This window comes from Microtus ochrogaster, unplaced genomic scaffold (assembly GCF_000317375.1).
Source record: "Microtus ochrogaster isolate Prairie Vole_2 unplaced genomic scaffold, MicOch1.0 UNK15, whole genome shotgun sequence".
Lineage (NCBI taxonomy): Eukaryota > Metazoa > Chordata > Mammalia > Rodentia > Cricetidae > Microtus > Microtus ochrogaster.
The window spans coordinates 2027778-2049094 of record NW_004949113.1 but is presented as its reverse complement, the minus strand read 5'-3'; the positions used below and the strand labels follow the sequence as shown (position 1 = coordinate 2049094).

The following is a 21317-nucleotide window of genomic DNA, read 5'->3' as shown; positions in this document are numbered from 1 at the left end:
ATGCCTCCAGAAGTTCCTTTATTATATAAGACTGTTTTGGCTATCCTGGGTTTTTTGTTTTTCCATATAAAGTTGATTATTGTCCTCTCAAGATCTATGAAGAATTTTGATGGGACCTTGATGGGGATTGTATGTCCTGTTTTTAACTTGGGCTCTGGGGAAGGCACTCGGGATTATGCAGCAAGCAGTTTCACTTGTTTAAACCCTCTTGCCAGCCCTGACATTTCATTCTTTGCCAATGTTTTCCTTGGTTTTAAGATAAATATCTACATTTTCAAATGACAAATTTAGGGACTACGTAAGTCAAAGGTCATCATGCTGGATAAGTTACTAACTTTTCATGAGTATCAACTTCAGATTTCAAAGATGAAACGTTTTTATAAATGTCAAGTGTCCATAGCATGTCTACTGCATTAATAAAGTAAGCTCAGTTCTGTGGTTTTGTTTGGGGCCTCAGGTAGAAGATATTTTTTTTTCAGTTTCTTCATTTGATTATTGATTTTTACTTATGTACATTAAAAAATCTTTAACATCTATAAAATGTCACATATCAATAATGTATGCATTTCATTGATAAAAGTAGTACATTTCTGGTACTAGGGAGATAGCTTAGTGGTAAAGTACTTTCTATGTAAGCATGAGAACCTCAGTTCAGATTCTGGGACTCTAATAAAACCCAGATGTAACAGCATATGTTGATGGCCATGACACCTGCACCAGAATAAGCCGAACCCATTCCAGCCATGTTGCCCACCAGCCTTGCTGAAATGGTGAGCTCCAGGTTCAGTGAGAGACCCTGTCTCAACCACAGTTAAGAGGGACAGAGGAAGACACCAGTGTAAAAATAGGGACGCTCATTGAAAAGAAGTTTTAACATGTAAGGGAGTGAGAAGCTAAGTGGGGGGTGAAAATTATCTGTAACCACTTGTGCACCTATGAAATAACGGAAGATAAGTTTTGAAAATCAGATGTCAAAGCAATTGAGGAAGGCATTCAAGCTTCAACCTCTGACCTCCAAATGCATCCATGCATGTGAACACTCACATACAAGTACATATGTACAAGTGGAGAAGAATGACACATTTCTGCCTAGCATGTGTATGTCACTTCTTCCTTTATGTCTTCCCAAATTCATCTGAGCAGATAATGTGTCCATATGAATAGGATCCATTCAATTCTGGCACAGCCATTACTACAAGTATTTGTCAATTTGTACATCTGTCTTCTCAAACATCAGGGATATTCTTAATCAGTTTCTCTCTGATACCTGTTTGAGTGCCAAGCATATGGAGGGTTCTTGAAGATGTTGAATAGATGGGTGGCTATAATGTGCACAAAAAGAAAAAGAAAAGATCATTTACTTTAAACAAATTTCATAGCCTGAGAGGAATGCCAGGATGGCCCACACTTTGCATTACCTTCTCCAAGTCCCCAGGATTTATCACTTTGCAGACATTTTATCATACTACTCTAAGTTGAGCACAGATGTGATATCTGGGAACTGTAAGACCTTGTTCCTGTAAGGTCACTGTAGACAGGGAACTGTGAACAGATAAGAAGAGAGTTTCTGGACTGGAGAGGAACTAGTTAGAGGTTTGCTGGCTCATCCTTAGCTATATTTCGAGTTCAAGGCCAACCCGTGCTGCATGAGACCATGTCTCATAAAAACAGTAAATTGCAACAACAAAAATTTATTTCATATTTAACTATGCTTTCTGTGGTTTTACAAGAATAACCTGCTAAAGTTAATCTATTTTATTATGTTCTGTAGTTTATTCTGATCTAATAATTATTACAGAGAACAACTCTACTCAAATATTTTAAGTGTTTACTATTATTATTGGGTGGCGGTGGAGACGGGATGGTACTTGAGTACCACAGCATGTGTATGGAGGTCACAGGCTATTAGTCTGGCCAGTTCTCCTTCCAACATATTAGTCCCAGGAATTGAACTGAGGTACTCAGGCTTGACTGCGAGCAGCTTTATCTTCTGGGCCATCCCTCCAGTCCTCTACTGATAAATTCTAAAGCAATCATCTTCTTGATTAAAATGTGTGACTCTAAAAATAAATTACTTTCAATTGAAATTGATTTTGCTTTATTTTTAATAGTTAAAATTTATAGTAAAGAACTTGCAAATTAAAAAATTACATGGTGAGATTAGCTAGAGCCCAAGTCTATATGTGTCAGTGAACTTTTGTGCAGTTAGAACAGCTGTTCTGAAGCCATGGAGCTTCATGTTGGATTTTACACTTTCACTGTCAAGTATCTTTTTCTGCACTATCCACACCGAAGCAATCACCGTTGTTGGCTGTTGTGAGTAGTGCTGCTATAGGTACAGATGTCTCCTATATCTTGGTTTCATTCCTTTCGGTTATATTCCCAGAATTGGGAGAATAATACACCTTTCTCTTTTCTTTCTTTCTTTCTTTTTTCATTCTTTCTTTCTCTTTTCTCTCTTTTCAATATTTGTGGTCCTTCCACACTGTTCTCACTAATGACTATAATGACTTACACTTCAAAACAACATAGAAAAATTTCCTGTTTCCTATATGTTCTCCCAATATTTTTTTCTTTCTGATAATAGGTATTCTAACTGTGGAGAGACATCTCATTGTGCTTTTGATTTGTAGTTCTTTGATAACTGATGATGTCAAGCATTATTTCTTGTATTTATTGGTCACATACCCCTTTTTTTCTTTTGAGAAATATGTATGAGATTATTTGCCTATTTTTAGTTTGTGCTCTTTGTTTTTTGTTGAGTTTTTGGGCCCTTTCTATAACCAGATATATAGTCACTATCAGATAAATACAACCCGTATTTTGTTCTTCTTCAGTCTTATTATTTCCTTTGTTATTTGCTCATTTTTGCTTTTCATTTTTATGCCTTTGGGATCATATCCAAAAACATCATCTGTATTTGTCCTGTGTTTCCTTCTGGTATCATAGCTTTGTAATTTCAGATCTTATATTTTCACCTTTGAAGCATTTTAAGTCAGTAACCTGTGTCCCCACATTTATTAAAGAGGCTATACTTTCTCCAGTTAACGATTTTGATGCCATTGTTAGTAGTCTGTGGGTCTCTGATGGGATTTCTGTCTTCTACTGTTTTGTGTGTGATGTTGTCAGTACCATGCAGTCTTGAAGCTTAATTTGAGACTGGGATTAGGATGCCTCAGTTTTGTTCCTGTTACTCGTGGCTACTGGTTACTTTGTCTATTAAGCATCCTTTGTGTTTATATATGGATTTCTCCCTTTAGGTCTAATATTGCTGTATATAACTGGGTAAGACAGTGTTGGGAGCATATCAGTTTGTAATTGTTAACTTACAGTAACCTTCTGTATCTCTTTTTATAATTTGTAACCTTAAATTCATTTTATTTATATATACCTACTTCTCATTTTTGTTTTCCATTTTGATTTTACCTCTCTCCCTTCATTCCAAATGAAGTAAGTTTCTTGCAGTCAAAATATTATTCATTGGATTTAATTTTTACCTCTCCAGGTGGTCTGTATCTTTTAACTGGGAAATTCATTTCATTTATATTGAAATTCCTTACTGCTAAATAAAAATATGCTCTTGACATCCTGTTGGGCTATTTTCTGGTTGTTCTGTCAATCTTTTGTTCCTCTCTTCCTCTTTTGTTCATCCTTTTGGTTTAGTAGTTTTTTTCTATTGATAGGATTTGATTATATCTTTTTCTGTGTATATCTGCTTTGCTGGTGATATTTGTGTGTCTACAGAACTTCATGGTAGTGTTTCTATCTTTTGCTTCTACTATAGGAGTTTCTTAAGTATTTCTTATAGAGCTGTTATGGTAGTGGTAAGTTGTTTTGTTTTTTTCTGATTTTTATTTCATGTGTTTGGGTGTTTTGCCTGTATTTTTCTTTGTGCCGTGTATCTATCTTCACCTAGAACTGGAGTTACAGATTGTTGTCAGCCATCTGGTGCTAGGAATCAAACCCAGGTTCTCATGTTTGTTGCTTGTCTTTTTTTTTTTTATTAAAGATTTCTGCCTCCTCCCCGCCACCACCTCCCATTTCCCTCTCCCTCCCCCAAACAACTCCCCCTCCCTCATCAGCCCTAAGAGCAGTCAGGGTTCCCTGCCCTGTGGGAAGTCCAAGGACCTCCCACCTCCTTCCAGGTCCAGTAAGGTGAGCATGTTGCTTGTCTTAAGAAAAAAAATCTACTCCTAGATATCTGAAGTAAAACTTTGGTGTATATACTGTACTTCAGTGGCATCTTTCTTTTTCTCTTCCTTCCTTCTTTCCCTTCCTTTCTTTCTTTCTTTCTTTCTTTCTTTCTTCTTTCTTCTTTCTTTCTGTAAGGACTTTGAAAATATCATTCCATTCTCTCCTGGCCTATAACATTTATGGAAAGAGAATCCCTTACAAATAATTATTTTATATTTAGATTTCTGTCTTTGTCTTAGAGTTTTCAACAGTTTTGAGAATGATATGCCTCTGAGATGGTTGTTGTTGTTGTTATATTTGAGCCCTAACGAATTTCCTTTTACTGAAGATAGACAAGATTTATAAAATTTTCAAGAATTATTTCATCAACTTTTCTATTTCTCTTCCTTCCTTCCCTTCTCCTTTTGGTTCATATGCAATTGTAATACACCTGATTCCTTGCTTCCTGATCTCCCATAAGTATCAAATATGCTTTTTAAATAATTCTTCTTCATCTATCTGAGATATTTCAAGAGCTTTGTCTTCATGCTCAGTAATACTTTTGTCTAAAAGTTTTTTTCTGCTTAAGTCTTACATTGTTTGGGGGTTTTGTTGTGTAGATTCTAATGCCAGTGAAGAAATGGACTTGCTAGTGAGAGCAAAAGTAAGCAGAAAAAAGAGAAGAAACTTTATTCTTCCCTGTCCTTTTTTTTTTTTTTTTTTGCTGCTTGGTCAATAAGTTTATTGTCTTTATGTTCCCTGTCCTTTATATAGACTTCCAGCAGAAGGTGTGGCCAGGAGTAGAGATGGGTGTTCCCACCTCGAAGATCTCCATTAGAAAGAGATCTTCTCACTTTGAATGATTTAGTTAAGCAAAAACTGCCTCACATGTGTGCCCATTAATTTTGGCATTTTAGTTCATTTCAAATGTAGTCAAGGTTGCAACCAAGATAGCTATTACAATTACTCACATTTAATTGCTCAATAATAGTTTAAATATATACTCTTTCCAAATACATAGAAACCACAGAGATAATCAATCAAGCAAGACACCCCCACCAGGAAACTACGAAGACGTATGTGAATTCAAAATTTCACCATGCAGAAAATGCTTTGCCTCAAGGAAAGGGAGAAATTTGAGCCAGTTTTGAAAAATTCATCTGCGAGGTGGTTCTGAAGTAGAAGTGTGTGTTAGTTAGGGATGTTGCTTCTGTGATGAACAACACCATGACCAAAAGCAACTTGCAGAGGAGAGAGTTTATTTGGCTTACACATCCCAAGTCACAGACCACTGAGGGAAGCCAAGGCAGGAATGCTACTGTGCAGAAGCTGATGCAGAGGCCATGGACCTTATGGACTTGTTCTTCATGACTTGCTTAACCTACTTTCTTATACCACAAGACCAAGATGGTACCACCCACAATGGACTAGGCCCTCCCCCATCAATCACTAATTAAAATGCTCTATATAGGCTACATCCCAATCCTAGGAAAGCATTTTCCCAGTTGAGGTTCCCTCCTCTCAGGTTACTATAACTTGTGTCAAGATGGCATAAAATTAGCCAGCACAAAGTGCAAGTACAGATGGAATGTACATGTAGATACTAGTAGATAGGGGACAGCTTGGTGAAGTCCCATGACAACTGCTCTGTGAGAACATGCCTGTGCAAGTAGTAGGGCAGGAGCAAAGAAACAGATACTAACTAAGGCTTTCCCGTGGAAGGTGGGAGGTGTGTTCTACACTCCAAATAAAAGGAACAAAGACAACTTTGATTTGGTTAGTTATTCTAAGTGCAATATAGGGGATGCATAGCAAAAAGAGAAGAGAGTGCTGGTAGGTATATCATCACCAAATCCCAGATGTTTCCAGAGAAATGTGAAAGTGAATGCCTCACCCAGAGTAGGCCTGTGATGAAAAAGGTATCAGTAGTCTTCATCAAATGCAATAATTCTCCATCTAGAGGTAGAATGTCTTCAGCTTGATAGCAAATGCTAAGGTATTTGATGTGTGGACATAAAAATTATTCTCCCTGGAGCCAGGAGTCTGAGTTCAACTAATTATGAGAGTGAACAAATTAGTTAGCATTCTTTGAAGCAAGCTATAATAATTACATATACCACCTTCATAAACTTGTATGAAATTTGACACAAAGTAATAAAATGTGTCTGCTAATTTTCTAAACATCATCTTGGGGGAAAGCGTGTCTTTAAAGTATTCTTGGTCTCACTTCACAGTGAGTAATAGTCATTTTAGAGCATAGGGAAACCACTTTAATAGTCCTAGAGTCACCGATTAGGCTTCAGATCGTAATAATCACTACATAAAATTGCTGTTATAAAAACAGTGAATCATATTTCTCAAATAGATACTTATTCACCTGAACTCGCCATTAAGAGGGTGTTTGATTTCCCTGTCAACCTATCATTTTCTAAAGACATTTTACCTGTGCACTTTGAGGTCACTTCCTGTTGTGTGGGTTTTGAGGACAAACCTTTAGTTACTCAGAGTTACTGCCGACTTCTTGTGAGCTCTAAGATTTCATTTGCTGAGATGTTCTGATTAAACATGGTACTGGACCTTCCTGTGATAAACATGTGTGGCTTTAAGGATGAAAATGTAAAATGATTGTGATCAAAATATCACCTATACCTTGATATAAAAGAAGATTTAGCAGCCAAGTGTGATGGTACCCACCTTTAATCCCAGCACTTGGGAGGCAGAGGCAGGTGGATCTCTGTGTGTTTGAGACCAGCCTTGTCTACAGTGTGAGTTGCAGGACATCTAGAGACACTCTCTCAAATCAAATAAATAAATAAAATTTTAAGAGTATAATTTTAAAAGCTAGGATCAGACTTGTAAGTAAGAGATAGTGTTTTACTGACATGGAAGAACCTGAGTGTCATCTCTACAAAAAAGAAACAACAACAACAAAAAAGCTGGAAATAATTATCCCTGAAAATACAGATTGCCTTCAGAAGTCTCTTAGCAAATGTGTCCTTAACAACAAAGAGTACACTATCCTTAATTGTTCTCTTCAGGGTCATCTGCCATTTTAGAGGTGTGATCAAACTTGCTAAAATGTGATCAAACAATTTATGTTTAGATATAATTATATTAATAGCCATTCTACATATCACACTTCCTCCTGCTTTTAAATGTGTACATCAGTATGACTACAAACATTGCGTCTCCGTTTGTTCTCCTTCTAGATTTATTCCTTACGACATTGTCTGCCTCTGATACATTCCAGTTTGAGATATGGGAAAACTTGGTAAGAAATCATTTCTCTGAAGCATTTTTAAATTCTCACTTTCCATAAGGGCATACCATATTATAAAGTAGGATTACTGTGATCATTTGGTTGGTTTCAGTAATAAACAGAACAGCATTAAGAGCCTTTGGTTGTATTGCTGCACTCAAACTGCTGAATACTGAAGAAGGTGATTTGTTAAGCATCAGGTCCTCTGCAGGTTTTTAGGCATGACTGCCAATTAAAGCAATAAGCCTGCTCTAATGGGGATGTTAACAGGACCCCTGCTGGCCTGTCAGCTGTTGAAAGAGGATCCTGACATTTAATTTTTCAGTTTGGTGATTTGTGAACTTTTTTTTTAAGTAATTTTTTTCTCCTCACCTTGAAACTTAGATAATTACATAGAGAACTAAATAATTGGGAGAAATAAGAAAAGGTAGAGTGGCATAATCAAAACACATTATATAGCTATATGAATGTGTAAAAAAACAACGTTTTTAAAAGAATAATTAAAAACAAATGACAATTAGCTGCCAGATTGGCTGAGATTAAGGAGTCTTTCCCCATTGATGTTCATAGTTAATGAAAGGTTTTCAAGATTTGATTTTAGCTTAATATAGGTCATATAAAAGATAAATTAGTGAGGATCCAATCACCAGGAATAATGAAAGCTCAGTTTCAGGCTGCATAATGGAAAGTAGAATTCAAGGCCAGTGAAAATGCCCGACTCAGTGATGTTTGTCGCGTATTAGTCAAATATGAAAGTCTCTTTCCTCATGGGAATTGGCATAATAGCCTACTCAGAAAAGTGTTTAAGAAGGAAACATAGTGGTGCAGAGTAGGCATCAAAGTCTAGTTTTAAAATTTTTGATTTCCCACCTAATTATTCCTGATTAACTAGTGTCTTTTATTCAGTCCAGATTAAAGCCATATCCTAGATTTTATGAGAATTCTGATAGTAAACAATCAGTTCTAGCAAGTGTGTAGTAAAAAGTCATGGGACAAGATTGCTGGAAAGTCATTTCTTATCACAGGGCCAGTGATGTTGCTCATGACTCATGAAACTAAGATTCCTGTTTAAACTAAACGGGATTTGAGCATCTAACTGCCTCAAGATGACTCTTGGCGGTTGGTTTTTAATAGGACAAGGGAGGTTGAGAAGGACGCTGAAGCAGAAAGTAACCTTGGTCAGTATCCTAGGTTTTGAAAAATGTAACTGCATTTTGTATCTGATGATATGAATCTTGTTAGTGTTATTTTTTTGTAGTTGACACTAAGACTCTCACTGTTAGAGAACACTTGCTTGAAGATGGTCTTCCATTCCTACCTCAAGTAAATCTTGAGCTTAGAGCACACAAGACCTATTTGATTAGTTTGTACCAGAGATAGGCAGGCAAGCCTCAATACAAATAAGTAGAACTTATATATGAGATCATAAAGTGCATAGGATCCTCTCATTCTAGCCTGATATGAAGGGAAGCAAACGTAGCAAAGCAAGGTTCATGAAGAATACAGATTCTTGATTGAGATTTTTTTTCTTCAACATCTTTTTCTTTTGTAGAAAACAAATATGTTATTAACATAAATTAAGTTGTTTTAATGAAGTGGCAGGGTCAATAAGTAAGTATTAAAGTAAAAATTATTTACACACTTGGATACAAAGCTAGTCCTGGTGACACATTTCTTTAATCTCAGCACTTGGGAGATTGAGGTGCACATGTCTCTGTGAGTTGGGGTCAACCTGCTCTACATGGCACATTCCAGGCCAACCAAGGCTATATAATGAGACCCTGCCTCAAGCAAAAATCAAAAATAAAACAAACAAAATAGCCAGGGGGCTAGAGAGATCCCTCAGCTTTTCAGAGCAGCAGCCACTCTTTCAAGGATGCTGAATTTGAGTTCAGGTCTCAGCACCCACATGGTGGCTCTGAGTCTTCCACTCCAGTCCTCCACAGGCACTGCATGGGATGATTGTGTGCAGACAGAACACCCTTGCCTGTAAAATCAAAATTAAAGTGGTTTTAAAAATGTCTTTTTAATTAAACACTTGCTAAAGATGGAAAGACAGGTTTGGTTTAGGGAGACTATTTACAATGGAGCTTTGATATGGGGATGGGAGTATTGGACTTAACTACAAACACAAATAAAAAGTGAAATTTTTATAGCCAAGGAACAAAAGAATAATATTACTAAGAGGAAGGAATGGTCTTTGTCTGAACCTACCTAATAGGATCCTAGCTTAAGGCAGGCCAGAGCTATTAGTTAAATGAAAGAAGTGGGGATGCTAACTAACCTAATTTAGTTGCCTTTTTATAATTCTATAAAGATGGGGATGAAAGGCCAACTATGGACTAAGTAGAATTCTTAAAAGAGAAGTTACACAAAGAGACACTCTGTGTCAGTACTCACTGAGTATATCACTAATATAAATGAAGGGAACTATATGTTGAAAATTAACTCAATTAGATAATGGTATTCATAAAATAGCTTATCATTTTCAGTGAAAGACTAGTTAAATACTTTTTAGTAATATATCAGTTGACCAAATAGAACCTCAGCATTTAAAACCACATTAACTAGTAGAACACTGAAACTGCAGCAAGTCTATGCATGCTTAGCTCAGTGACCACACTCTGGGAAAGAGCAAGCATCTCACACACCTGTCTTCTGTGCCTCACTATGGCTTCTCTGATAATAAAGATGGATAGGAGATTGGGGTGCTTTTACAGAAAGAACAAAAGGATTGAATCATTTTCTCTTCAGTTTTCCACTTGACAGATGAATGCATTATGATGGCCTAATTGAAAATATTTTGGCTTTAACAGGGTGGAAACTTCTCTATCAATAGTGTCTTTGAAAACCCTAAAAACCTGGTGGTGGTTGGACAGTCAGCGTTCGCAGACTTTGGTAAGACTGCTCTGCCTTTGAGTGCTCTCACATTCCCAGATTCAAAACACAGCCACGGAAATCAGAAATGACCAGAACAACGGGTTATCTCCTGTCTGCCTTCCCCGCTTTCTCCTACGTGGTTACTAGAGTAGAAGTGAACAACAAATTGTAGAGTGATAAAGAAGAAACTAAGTTAAGGATTTATCACCCAATAGAGTTTTTTTTTAAAAAAAAAAATAGTTGTAAGAATTTCTGTCAAGAATATCTTAGTTTGTGTAAAATTGATTCTATCTTCAGTTACATGAACAACTCCATTAGAAAAGTCATATAATTTTATAAGATCGTTAACTCTTACAAATTAAGTGCAAAACTTAGACCTCTATTAAACTTAAATTGCTGTACTAAAACCAATGTAATAAAGCTGAAGTTTTGAAAATAAGATCCTTGCCTTAAACAAATATAGTGTACAAGTGGGAAGACAAAGGGTAAATATCCCAGAAATAAATACAGGAACAATGAAAACAAGGACCACATTTAACAGGGAAAAGAGATTAGACTCCCACAAAGCCAGTACATGCAGTAGGATCAAAACCCAGTGCCATTGTCCTTGGCTTCTGACTAGCCCTCATTGTCCGCCACATCCACAGAGTCCAGTTTGATCACATGTTCCATCAGACCCAGTTCAGCTGGCCTTGGTGAGCTCCAATTAGATTGGCCCCACCATCTCAGTGGGTGGGTGCACCCCTCATGGTCCTGACTTCCTTGCTCATGTTCTCCCTTCTTCTGCTCCTCATTTGGACATTGGGAGCTCAGTCCAGTGCTCCAGTGTGGGTCTCTGTCTCTATCTCCATCCATCACCAGATGAAGTTTTTATAGTGATATGCAAGATATGCATCAGTATGGCTATAGGATAGGGCCATTTCAGGCTTCCTCTTGTCAGCTGCCCAAGGAACTAGCTGGGGACATTTCCTTGGACTCCTGGGAACCCCTCTAGAGTCAAGTCTTTTGCCAACCCTAAAATGGCTCCCTTAATTAAGATATATATTTCCCTGCTCCCATATCCACCCTTCCTCTATCCCAACCCCCCCACCCCCAAGTTCCCAATTTTTGCCTGGCAATCTTGTCTACTTCCAATATCCAGGAGGATAACTATATGTTTTTCTTTGGGTTCACCTTCCTATTTAGCTTCTCTAGGATCACGAATTATAGGCTCAATGTCCTTTATTTATGGCTAGAATCCACTTATGAGTGAGTACATACCATATTCATCTTTTTGGGTCTGGGTTACCTCACTCAGGATAGTGTTTTCTATTTCCATCCATTTGCATGCAAAATTCAAGATGTCATTGTTTTTTACCGCTGAGTAGTACTCTAATGTATATATATTCCACATTTTCTTCATCCATTCTTCCATTGAGGGGCATCTAGGTTGTTTTCAGGTTCTGCCTATTACAAATAATGCTGCCGTGAACATAGTTGAACAAATGCTCTTGTCATATGATAGGGCATCTCTTGGGTATATTCCCAAGAGTGGTATTGCTGGATCCTGGGGTAGGTTGATCCCGAATTTCCTGAGAAATCGCCACACTGATTTCCACAGTGGTTGCACAAGATTGCATTCCCACCAGCAATGGATGAGTGTTCCCCTTACTCCACATCCTCTCCAGCAAAGGCTATCATTGGTGTTTTCGATTTTAGCCATTCTGACAGGTGTAAGATGGTATCTCAAAGTTGTTTTGATTTGCATTTCCCTGATCGCTAAGGAGGTTGAGCATGACCTTAAGTGTCTTTTGGCCATTTGAACTTCTTCTGTTGAGAATTCTCTGTTCAGTTCAGTGCCCCATTTTTAATTGGGTTAATTAGCATTTTAAAGTCTAGTTTCTTGAGTTCTTTATATATTTTGGAGATCAGACCTTTGTCCATTGCAGGGTTGGTGCCAAGCTGCTTTTATTGAGGTGTTTAGTCATAGCAAAAGGGAAGGACACCAACAGAAGTTTATATAAGAATTATAAAATTGCTACTTTAGATTCTTAACTTTTTTATATATACTCACTCAACATTTAAAGCTGAGTTGGATATATTTAAGGAAAAATTGGAACACAGTGACCCTGAAGCCTATGTGTAGTTTTTTATATGATAAATTCTTGACTTATGAATGAGTTCTTATAAAGCCATACCTCAGACTTAATTACACAGTCTCAAACTACTGCACAGTTCACAGTTTTTAGCGATGCCTATTAGTGTGAATGCAAAATTATCCGTTTGAATGTAAAATTCCTGTAGACTAATGATGTCTTTTACACTGTTGCATGTATTTCATAATTTAATGGATATATTCAATGTTTGGTAATATAACACCACTTAGTTGTAGTAATAGGAGCAGTGAGGCTGCGTCCCCAGCACCCCGGCCACCTGGCCAGTTTATACCCCAGAATAATTACACGGACACTGTATTCTTCTAAACACTGCTTGGCCCATTTCTATCTAGCCTCTTCTAGGCTAACTCTCGCACCTGGACTAGCCCATTTCTAATAATCTGCTGTAGCCCACGAGGTGGCTTACCAGGGAGCTTCTAGCCTATGTCCATCCTGGGTCGGAGCTTCATTGCGTGTGCCTCAGAGAGCAGAGCTATCCCCGCATCCACCCAGGAAAGGGGAGCATGGCGTCTCTGCTCCAGAGCAGAGCTGTCAAGTCTGAGCTCACTTGCTCTTCCTCCCAGCATTCTGTTCTGTTTACTCCTCCCACCTATGTTTTAACCTATGAGGCCAAGCAGTTTCTTTATTGCTTAACCAATGAAATCAACAGATTGTTATATGATACTCCCACATCACTTAGTTGAACATGTATCACTATAATTCTGCTCTGATTAGTATGACAACCTTTTTACAGTGCCCTGTGAACTTGACAATCTCTTCGTTCTTTGATTTCTACAGCACTGTAATAGTGACTACCGAAGACACCTTATCTATTCTTAGACCTGATAGATTCATACATCTAATAAGTTGGTAAAATATATTTCTCTCTGGCAAATTATACCTGAGAGAAATTCCCTGCTGTCAGTCAGAGCAATATCGAAGCCTCTGAATGATATGAAGGGACTAAATGTCCTGTGCTATTTTCAAACAAGTCTCACTCAAATTTTTAAGGTAGCCAAACTGTGTAGAATATACTGCAAAGCACATGCTATATGTATTTATGTAAGGATACTCAGGAAACTACCACCCTGCTGCCCCTGCAGAAGAGAACGGAGAAGAGCAGGGGAACGTGCTTTCTAATACTTACTAACCCTTGAATGGTTTTAAAAATACCAGAGTGATCTTAAAAAAACATACTTTTTGTTACGGTCTGGCTCCATTGGCTAGATCTTTGTCCCATGCAGCCTCTTTTTTTTCCTTTTCAAATTAATTATTGAGGTGCCTTAAACTTGTTTTACTCTTATACTTCTCTTCATATAGCTCTATACAGTGAAGGCTAATTTTGTATTGATAGTCCTTTGATTTACAGCCGGCTATAAATCCTACATTGTGCCCAAGTGAAATAATGAGTAAATCATAGTAAATTAACTAGTGGTTAAAGAAGCTCAAAAGGTGCCCCAAATTTAGAGGTTAAATTACTACTCCGATCACAGAAGGATTTAGCTCTAGGCTCCCAAGCTCTCTAAACTTCAGACAAAGGGGTCTTCTTGTGTGAGCGAGCATCAGAGGAGGTGATTCCAGGATGTTTGGTGTATCTGTCTCAGAAGATATATGCAGAATAGTAGCTCTCTAGCCAAAAATCCAGGCAGATATAAAGAAAACTGTGCCAGAAAACCTTGTGTTATCTATAAAGTTAACACTCAAGAACTATGCAATCAAATTACATTATTTTCAAAATGTCTCTAAGTGTTTTAATTACTTAACAGTTGCATTTGGGACCAATATGCATGGGAATTGGACATAGCAGTGGGTGTATTCCCTTCATTTGTATCTTTATTGATGAAAATACATAGCTTTTTTTGAGAAGCCAAGGAACAGAAAACTCTGTAACTCATGAGTTAAAGTTCATGCTGGCTAAAAGCCATTTAAAACTACATTACATATATGTCCCCCATATTTAAAATTGGCTATATAATAATGTTACTGTGTGGATACATGTGTGTCTTAATCTCAATATAGATAACTACATAATAAAATCAAAAACTGCCTTTTAAAATATTGATTATTTAGAGATGGCAATGTAGCTCAGAGCTAGAACACTTACCTGATATGTGGAGATACCCGAGTTCAATCCCCGAAGCATCATCATCATCATCATCATCATCATCATCATCATCATCATTAACAATAATAATAACTCTGAATAAGTTTTCAAATGACTTTAAATCAGGATTAACTTTAATAATTATGTATAATAACATCTAATCACAAAGAAGTTTGCAATTTAAAACAAGACTCAGGGAAATAAAATAAAGCAAGACTCAGTGTTAAGGATGGAGTGTTATTTTGTAATGATTCACCTTCATTATAAAGCTATGTGTCCAGTTGTTGGTTTTGTCTGGATAGATGGAACTATTTAACAAATAGGAACTTTAGTTATCACACAAGAAGATGTTTTCCTGGGCTATTCATAGACTCCCGAATTCCTTTTGACAGATGGAGATGGACATATGGATCACTTGCTGCCGGGCTGTGAAGATAAAGACTGTCAGAAGAGTGCCATATACTTAATGAGATCTGGAACAGGGCAGGTATGTCAGCTTTGGGGTGCCATGAATGATGTTATATGCCTGAAAAGTCTTAAACGTTAGAAAACATGTCGAAAGAAGCAGAACAGAATAAAATACAAAATTATATTATAGAATTCTTCATTTTACCTAAGTAAAATACATTTAAATCTTTTCACTCTTTCATTGAAGTAGAAAATGCTGCTGTGTTGATTTTTAGTGACGAAACCCCGTTCTGGATCCTGTAGTTAAATTAAATGTAGCATTTTAGATGTCAGCAATATAGAAAGCACATTATAATAAAAACTTACGAGGAAGATGATTCTGCACCTAGAGCAACTCCTGGTTTGTTTCCATGTGCAGATCCATCCCATTTCTCATGCTGACTTGTTGCCCGTTACTTAATAGTTTAGAATTATGATAGTCACGGTGGAGGATTAATATGGAAATAATAGGTCATGACACTTTTAGAGTAACCAGCTGTATTTTCTTTGGGCGCTAATAAATAATAGGATACCATGCTGACTTTTATATCCCTTTAGAGTAGGAAACACTACATTTTATATTCAGAAACTTGATAAAAAATTTTATACATTCAGCATTTTAAAAATCATTGAATTATTTTATTAGCTTTGACTATATTTAGATAGTCATGAGTCATTTAGAACACTAGCTCAAGAGACTTCTCATAATTGGCTCATAGGAATAAAAATATACAACAAGAATACTTGAAAATTATATAGTTAACCAGGTATGGTGGTACACACCCTTAATCCCAGCACTTAGGTAGCAGAGGCAGGCAGATCTGAGTTTGAGACCAGCCTGTTCTACAGAGTACAGGATAGCCAGAGCTATCCAAAGAAACCCTGCTTTGAAAAAGGGGGGCGGGGGGAGTAAAGAAAGAAAAAAGAAAATGATATAATTACCTATATCTACAAAGACAAATATCATGTTCTTTGATGAGTGTTATAGATAATGAATTGAGTGGGAAAAAATTAGCAGTTATTTTAACAGAAACTCTTTATCTACTGTATATCCCCCATTCATAAATTCTTGACTACTTCAAAAATTTGGGGGTTTTTGGGTTTGGTTTCTTATTGCATTTTGTTGTTGTTTGTCTGTGGTTTAGGGTTTTTTTCTGTTGTTTTTGTTTTTTGAGACGGCCTCTGGCTCTGGCTTTCCTGAAACTCACACTGTAGAACAGGTTGACCTTGAACTCATGGAGATCCACTTATCCCTGCCTTCTGAGCACTAGGATTAAAGGTGTACAACCCCACACCGTACCTGGTTTCAGAAATTTGTAACAATTTAAAGTATTGTGAAATTTCCAGCTTTCTTGCAACAATTTTGTTTTTTTCAAAATCAGGTGAAATTATTTACATTTTTGTTTTATGAAGTTCACAAAATACAAAGTAGTACTTTTTCCTTAAATAAATTTATTCAATGTCTTTGTCATTAAAGTTCCTCCTTCCTCTACACATGGCAAGTCATGCTTTCTTAGAAAAACTTATAAAACATTGGAGATACTCTTTTTTTTTGCTAGACCTTTGTTTTTTAAAGATGCCATTTTAATATACTTTGATTTGCAGCAATAAAAATTAATGAAGTGCTTCTGAAGAGGAAAACTGTATGTGTGTGCATGTGTATGCATGTTGGCCACTACCATTTAAAGTCTGCTCTACCTGCTTCCTCTTAGGACATGTCCAGGTTCAGTGCTAGCATAGGGACTCTTATGGGAGCATGGGCACCATCTGTGATGTTAGTGCCATGATTTCTAGTCTTCGGATTTTAGTGTTATATTAATTTATCGAAGGGTGAAAAGAGCTGTACAATCAGAAGAGGAGGGGAGAAGATCAATTTAAAGGCAACCTGTTCTTTTCTGTTCTTTTATGATAATCATGTAGAAATATGAAGAGTTACTGAAAACTTTGCTCTTAGTTATTTTAGTGTCATAGCCCATCCTCCTTGTCTGTGCTTTGCCTGTTAGGTGAGGACAGAGCCTGTTAATTCCCAAGGTTGAATACATGTTGTGAGGGACCTGTGGCTCTGTGTGCTGTTCATGCAAAGATGCTCATGACAAAGCCTGTGGAAGACCAGCTCCCCAGTGTCCTACACATACATCTTTGATTGTAGTAGCCTATCATTGCGTGAAGATGAAGAAGTAAAATGAGGCTGTCTTCAGCATTTTTAATAGATCATTCCTTTGCAAATGATGACTTTTTCTGAAGTGATTATGATGATTCTTTTTTTTTTTTTTCTCTTTATCCTTAGTGGGTTCCTGTGCTTCAGGATTTTAGCAACAAGGGTACGCTCTGGGGCTTTGTGCCAGTTTTGCATGAAGAAAAACCAACTTCAATACCAATTCCAATCACCCTTCACATTGGAGACTACAATATGGATGGCTACCCAGATGCTCTTGCCATATTAAAGAATACAACTGGAAGGTATGGAGAGTAAATTCATGGCACACACTTGTAAAATGTCTTTACCACACAGCAGCTTGTGACTGACAGTACTTAAACTGGTACAGTCTCTTCAAGAAGCAGTTGGTGGGCTCAGCTTATGCTTCCTTGTGTGGTCAGTGAACTCATCGCAAGACTTAGGAAACATTCTTTCTACAGACTCATTTTCTATTGAGAAAAAAAAATAAACATTCACTGTAAAATGAAAAGTTATTTTTTTATTCAGCTTTGTTTTTTCTAAAGACGAATGACAGTACATTTTGAGACTGAAGATTGGTGATTAAGAACTGATTCTAGCTTGAGTTTCAGCCTAGCACTTTCTGTGTGATCTTGGACAGGTTACCTAAACTCATTAAGTGTGAAATGAGAGTAATAATTATACCTCTGGCAAAAATGAGGTAAAGTGAATGGACAAGCCATTTAGGAAGATGCTCTGTGCGTATCAGTGCTCTTTAAGTAAATATAACCTATGACTACTTGTTTTCTAAAAACACCAGAATTCCCAACGTGATTATTGATACGATTTATGTATATATGAGGTATGTAACTATGCTCATTATATAACCTGTGATTTGGACACTGTGGCAACTCTTTTCTTTTAAAAGATACTAGAAGATAAGCTGAAATTCATAATTATCCCAATGTTGCTAGACTCCATGATTGTGGCTTCCACTAAGTTCCTCTTGTTTTGTTGACCTTACAACTAGTTGTATTCTTGGAGAGTAATCTCTCCTGTGCTGCTTACCCACAGTTCATCTAAACGTTATTTCATTGTTTACTTGAAAACACCCTGAGTACCTCGAAAGCTGTGAGTAAGAGCCGTGAGGGTAACTCTTCTTAACAATACAGTGACTGGCACTGTGCTACCTGGAAGGTGTTACCACGAGATCACAGATTCCAGAGCAGTCCACATATAACAAGATCTGTCCTTTTTGGAGAGAAGAACAAAAGCATAAAATCTCATGAAAACAAAGAAACATAAAATTGCTTTATTATGGACATAGCTGTATTTACGAAATGATACATTTTAAATTCATTCAAACCTGATTTCTCATCCTTAGAAGATCATCCAAATAATTTATATTTTCCTTTAAAAGGTTTTAAAATTTTTAAAGTTTTGTCAATTTTTCTCTTTTAAACTTTCAAATACTTGACATGCTTTCTTTAACTTTTAGCTTATAGTTATGGTATACATAGCTGCTCAACTGACACAAAATGAATTTACAGCAAGAAATCCTAATTTCCAAAGCAAGCATAGGAGTAGGTTTGGTTTGGTTTTGCTTTTATGTCTACTCCAGGCATGGTACCATCTTATTCCAAAAAAGGCTGAGGCAGGTGGAACTTGAGTTTAAAGTCAATGAGACTATATAAGTTAATCCTATCTCTAAAACCAAATTTTAAGAAGTCTAGATAGTTTTATAAATGTAACTGTTAGGAGCCTAGAGTTTAGTTTCTTATCTGATGTTTTAGCATAGATGAGACTGGACAGATAAATTTCATCGTATCTCAGTGTCAATTGAACCGCCAGCTGGGAAACATCCTAATTCTGCATTAAAAAGTCTTGAAAATACAGACTAAGAAAAGAAACATGGCATGTATTTGAATCATACCCCACATGGATTTACTTTTGTTTAAGAGTTATTTATAATTTTTCCTGGCCTCAAGACTAGCAGTGCTGTGAGTATCAGTGCTGAGTGCTGTTTCTAAGTCCCCAAGGATTGCCAGCTCAAAGTGAAGATTTCCTTTTGCCTGTAATTTTTGGAAATCAGATAGGGAGCAACCAGAGTAGATGATTTGTCATGAAAAACTATTTTGAGACCATGGTTCAGTTTCTTTTGTGCTTTTTCTTGTTGTTAAGAAAAGGATAGCATAAATAGGCATGGGGGTGCTGACCTGTGACCCTCACTCAGATGGTGGAGGCAGGAGGATCAGAAGCTCTTGGCCACTCTTGTCTACCCAGTGAGTTTGAGGCTGACCTGTATACGTGAGATTTTGTCTCCAAAACAATAAAATCCCTTTGTTGTGACTATTCGTTATAACTGCTAATAGGATTTCAGAAGAGTTTCATTGTCTTAATTAATTGCAAGCCAATTGAACAGAGCTTCCTGGGCCTTCTTGGGCTTTTATAGGAAAAGAAAACCTAGAAGTAGCAAAGAGAGCAAAGTCTAAGACTCATCCATGAGAAAATATTGTTCAATTCCAGTAAATAAGTAGCCAAATAGAGTGTATTGCCTGAGAGCCAGACACATGAAAAAGCTCCTGCACCCAAGGCTGGTGACCATTATGAGTCCTAGGAACTGGAAACAGCAAGGTAACAACTAGAAACTGAGACTTTGTCAAAGACATGATTCCTGGTAACTTCTGGTGTGTGTGTGTGTTGGCTAGTTAAACCGCCCAATTGTAATCTGCATTTTCAACTGCAACCTCTGCTTTATGAATTAATTTAGCTTGATGTTGATAACCCTATCTCTCAGCAAGAAAGGATACCTTAGACTCCAGATGCTCTGTTTTGAAGGGCAAAGAGGTTCACACCACAGGTTCCTGCCTTTCTAACACTTGTTTTTAATTTTTATATGAAAAATAACAGATTTTCTTCATCATTTAAAATAACACATTTCTAAATTTAAATTTAGTAACTCAAATAGCTCATAGTTTCTGTTTTAAGTAAAATTTTCCTTTATTTTTTTCTATGGATATGGGAAATATACATGCTTCCTAACTTGCAACAAACATTATACAATAAGCATCTCATATACTTCCTGGGAATGTTTGCTGTTTTTTGGCAAAATGAATTGTGGTTAGCTATGTCACATACCATGATAGTGTTTCTAACTGTTCAAATGTTATTTAAGAAGAATAGCCTGTTTTTAATACTATAGCCTACATTATTTGCTCTTCGTTGCAGTGATCATATTTTTAAAGCATACAACAAAAATTTATTTTTAAGAAACTATTGAAATCACCATCCGAATCAAGAATTTTAACAGTCTCTTAGTTCTCTACCCATGCGTCACTCCTAATGATAGCATTTCACTTACTGACTGATCTTCCCACTTTGTTGATATAGTTATTGACCCATAATTTCAAGGTTTGATAATTTCTTGGGTTAGCATTATGAACTGTGTCTTTTATCCTTTCTTAAATTTATGTTATTTTACTGGGGAAGAAGGGCTGAGCAGCTGAGAGCTATTTCTACAGAGGACTTGATTTGTTTCTGGAGACCAACATGGTGGCTCATAACTACCTATAACTCTGATTCCAAGAATCCAGTGCTCTCTTCTGACCTTCATGGGCACTAGGCATGTGATATATATTCATATGTTGCTGAAAACACTTATACATAAAGTAATATGTGTTAATCTTTAAAAAACGTTTATGTCATTTTTCTAGGTGGATTCTCAAGTAACTCCTAAAAAAGTTTTCGTTCTCTAAGATATTCCCAGTCTTTTTTTTTTTAAGATTTGTTTATTATGTAGACAGTATTCTCAGTGTTCTGACTGCATGTATGCCTGCAGGCCAGAAGAGGGCACCAGATCTCATTACAGATGGTTGTGAGTCACCATGTGGTTGCTGGGAATTGAACTCAAGGCCTTTGGAAGAGCAGGCAGTGCTCTTAACCACTGAGCCATCTCTCCAGCCCAATTTTCCCAGTCTTTTTTTTTTTTTGCTGTTTTTTTTTATTAAGAAAGAAAAAAAATTTCCGCCTCCTCCCAGCCTCCCACTCCTCCCACTCTCCCCTCCTCCCAACCTCCTCCCCTCCTAACCTCCCCCCCCTCCTCTCCCCCTCCCTCTCGAGTCTGAAGAGCAGTCAGGGTTCCCTGCCCTGTGGAAAGTCCGAAGT

General features: G+C 37.0%; 1 protein-coding gene across 1 annotated transcript in view; it reads left to right on the top strand.

The window, feature by feature from the left end:
• Itfg1 (integrin alpha FG-GAP repeat containing 1) overlaps positions 1 to 21317 on the top strand; it is a 114510-nt gene that overhangs the window by 51074 nt on the left and 42119 nt on the right. Inside the window, exons 7-10 of the mRNA XM_013353726.2 lie at positions 7383 to 7444; positions 10249 to 10330; positions 14944 to 15038; positions 17286 to 17458. Coding sequence (XP_013209180.1) covers positions 7383 to 7444; positions 10249 to 10330; positions 14944 to 15038; positions 17286 to 17458 — 412 coding nt within the window. The remainder of the gene's footprint in view (positions 1 to 7382; positions 7445 to 10248; positions 10331 to 14943; positions 15039 to 17285; positions 17459 to 21317) is intronic.